Genomic DNA, 2,911 nt, shown 5'->3' with positions numbered 1-2,911 from the left:
CTTAACGAGCTCCTCCTTAACGAGCTCCAGGACTCTCATGCTCTAATCACATCTATCTATCTGTTAAAGAGTGAAGTCAAATCCTCCCATGTGTTATTTGTCATTGTTTTCCATAAATCCAGGTGAGTTTTTGTCCTTCATCTCGTCTCCTCCATGTTTCAGGCTCCCTCGCTGCAGCAGAGGGAAAAAGACGATTCGCTGCGATCGCCGCTGCCGCCGTCCGGCTCCTCGCCGGCGCCGYTGACCGCTGGAACCAAGGTGGGAAATTAATAASTAGCAACTGGTTTTAATGGCTGACCACTGGGAGGCGACGACGTGAAATCGGACAGAAAAGATTTCTCATTTTCTGAAAAAGTTTGTAAAAAAGAAAAAGATTTTTCCAGATTCCCAGACAAACATTGCTCGACGACTCTCTTTTCCTCTTTGTCTCTTTCTGTTTTTTCACATTAACCTGAAATGTATTAAAATGTGAAAACGCGTTGTGAGCATTCCGGATGTTTCCTGCTGGTCCCGCATCAGGACGGCGCCGAGCCGGACGAGCCGGAGGAGCTGGACTTCATGTTCGACGAGGAGATGGAGCAGATGGACGGCCGGCGCAACACCTTCACCGACTGGTCGGACGAGGACTCGGACTGCGAGCTGGACGACCACGACGTCAACAAGATCCTGATCGTCACGCAGACGCCGCCGTACCTGCGGAAGCACCCGGGCGGCGACCGCACCGGCCACCACACGTCGCGCGCCAAGCTGACCAGCGAGCTGGCCAAGGTCATCAACGACGGCCTCTTCTACTACGAGCAGGACCTGTGGGACGACACGTACGAGCCGGAGTACGCCACCATCAAGGTCAGCGCCGCTGCCCGCAGCCGGGCCTGCGTTCTAGAACTGAGACGTAGACGAGGTTCCTTCATTACAGGTTTACTGATCCATTTGTTCAGCCTGGCGGGAAACTGATCTGCATTCTCATTAGGTTTATATAATCAATACTTTCACATTTTCTGCTCCTAAAAATGAACCAAAATATGAAAAACCAAAACTACTAAACTAAACTAAACTAAACTAAACTAAACCATGCTTAACTAATAAAGAAAACAAACTAAACGAAATRCAACTAAACTGTGAACTGGTGAGCAATTAGTTAAACTGATTAATCACATTTTTATTTTTGAAGGTTTAATTTTTGGAAAATGTGCATTTTTTTCCTGGGTTTCCATAGATACAAGTGATGTCACACCCAGGGCGGCCATCTTGTTTGTTTGGACTGCATGCGGGTCAGAATCTGATTATTTTTATTTAATTTTCCAGAAAAAGTCTCAACAATAAAGTCAGAGAATATTTCATGTCCTCATTCAGGACAAACCTGAAATCAGGAGAATAAACTTTACATGAAAAATAATCGTAAGCATCTTGTGAAGTTTTATAAATAATTAATGCTTTTTAGACATAATTCATCTAAACACGTCAAATTATCAGCAGCAGGAAATGATTGAGTCTGTTTGTGACATCACATCCTGGTAAGCGTTTCTCTAATATGATGTTTTCATGATCGGATGTTTCCTGCAGCCGTAACGCTGACTGAGCGGAAACACAAACCAGGTTCAGKGATTCCTGCCGTTTGAAATTCCCCTTTTAGAAACGAGAGAGAAAGCAGAAAGTCTTTTATTTTGAAGCTGTTCTGTGTGGAGGCGTTTCTGCCGCGGCCCAGATGACTCTGTGGATGACTGGCTGAAACCCGGAGCGCTGCTTAGTTCTGCTTTGTTGGCCCATTGTGTGTCCGCCACGTGTTCCCGCCGTACGTCCAGCGCCCCACGGACCAGAGGTTTATAAGCCGCCTGTGCGGCCCGGAGGCAGGCCGTTCAGCCGGGTCGGGTCGGGTACCAGCTGATGATCCTGTCTGAAATTCATTTTTTGTGTCGTATTTTTGCAGCAAGAGGTTGAAAACTTCAAGAAGGTTCATCTGATCAGCCGCGAACAGTTCGACTGCCTGACCCCTGAACCCCCGGTTGACCCCAACCAGGAAGTGCCGCCGGGGCCGCCCCGCCCCCAGCAGAGTAAGAACCCGACTGCCCGGGTTTGGGCTCATTCACTTTTCATATTGTTTATAACATTTTAGGACAATAAATTCCGACTTTTTGTTGGATTTTTCTGTCGGAATTCCAATGTTTTTCCTGAGAATTGGGACTTCTTGGAATTTATTTTTTTTTAGAATTTGGATTTTATTTCCCAGAATTAACCATTGAATTCAGACTCGTTTTTCCAGTGACCTCACTTCCTGTTCCTCTCCGTTTCCAGTCCCCACAGACGCTCTGGCAAACAAACTGTTCGGCGTTCCCGATCCGTCCTCCACGGCGCGTTCGCTGCCCACCACCGTGCCCGAGTCTCCCAACTACCGCAGCGCCCGGACGCCCCGCACGCCGCGCACGCCCCACAGGAAGGACGCCGCCATGACGCCGCGCTTCTACCCGGTGGTGAAGGAGAGCCGGCCGGTCGACGCCAAGGCAAGACGAAGAAACTCGGAGTTTGACGAGGAAACGTGATCCGAGTCTCACGGGTTTGGTCTGTTTCAGACGCCGAGGAAGAGGAAGACCCGGCACAGCTCCAACCCTCCTCTGGAGTGCCACGTGGGCTGGGTGATGGACTCCAGGGAGCACCGCTCCCGCACCGCCTCCGTCAGGTGAGACTCACGCCTGCTCAGGTACGCAGGAAGTGCCGGCTTTACAGAGAGGAAACCAAAGCTGTTAGGTTTCCATGGAAACGAGTCAAAATCCTGCAGACTGGAGTTTAAAGCTCAGAAAATATGGCTGTGAACGAAACTCAGTCTTTCTGTGGTTTGTGTTGCTGGCTGTTGCCCCATTCCTGTTGTTGCCCCACCCCCGTTGTTGCCCCACCCCCGTTGTTGCCCCACCCCCGT

The 2,911-nt window shown here is 49.7% G+C and overlaps 1 protein-coding gene across 2 annotated transcripts in view; it reads left to right on the top strand.

The window, feature by feature from the left end:
* larp1 (La ribonucleoprotein 1, translational regulator) overlaps window positions 1–2,911 on the top strand; it is a 27,732-nt gene that overhangs the window by 19,962 nt on the left and 4,859 nt on the right. For both annotated transcript variants that reach the window (XM_008401951.2, XM_008401952.2), the window contains 5 exons: window positions 163–258; window positions 520–846; window positions 1,928–2,051; window positions 2,293–2,498; window positions 2,568–2,674. In XM_008401951.2, the coding sequence (XP_008400173.1) occupies window positions 163–258; window positions 520–846; window positions 1,928–2,051; window positions 2,293–2,498; window positions 2,568–2,674 (860 nt within the window). The remainder of the gene's footprint in view (window positions 1–162; window positions 259–519; window positions 847–1,927; window positions 2,052–2,292; window positions 2,499–2,567; window positions 2,675–2,911) is intronic.

This window comes from Poecilia reticulata, unplaced genomic scaffold (assembly GCF_000633615.1).
Source record: "Poecilia reticulata strain Guanapo unplaced genomic scaffold, Guppy_female_1.0+MT scaffold_155, whole genome shotgun sequence".
NCBI lineage: Eukaryota > Metazoa > Chordata > Actinopteri > Cyprinodontiformes > Poeciliidae > Poecilia > Poecilia reticulata.
Note: the sequence above shows the minus strand (reverse complement) of the source record. Positions and strands in the feature narration are given on the sequence as shown.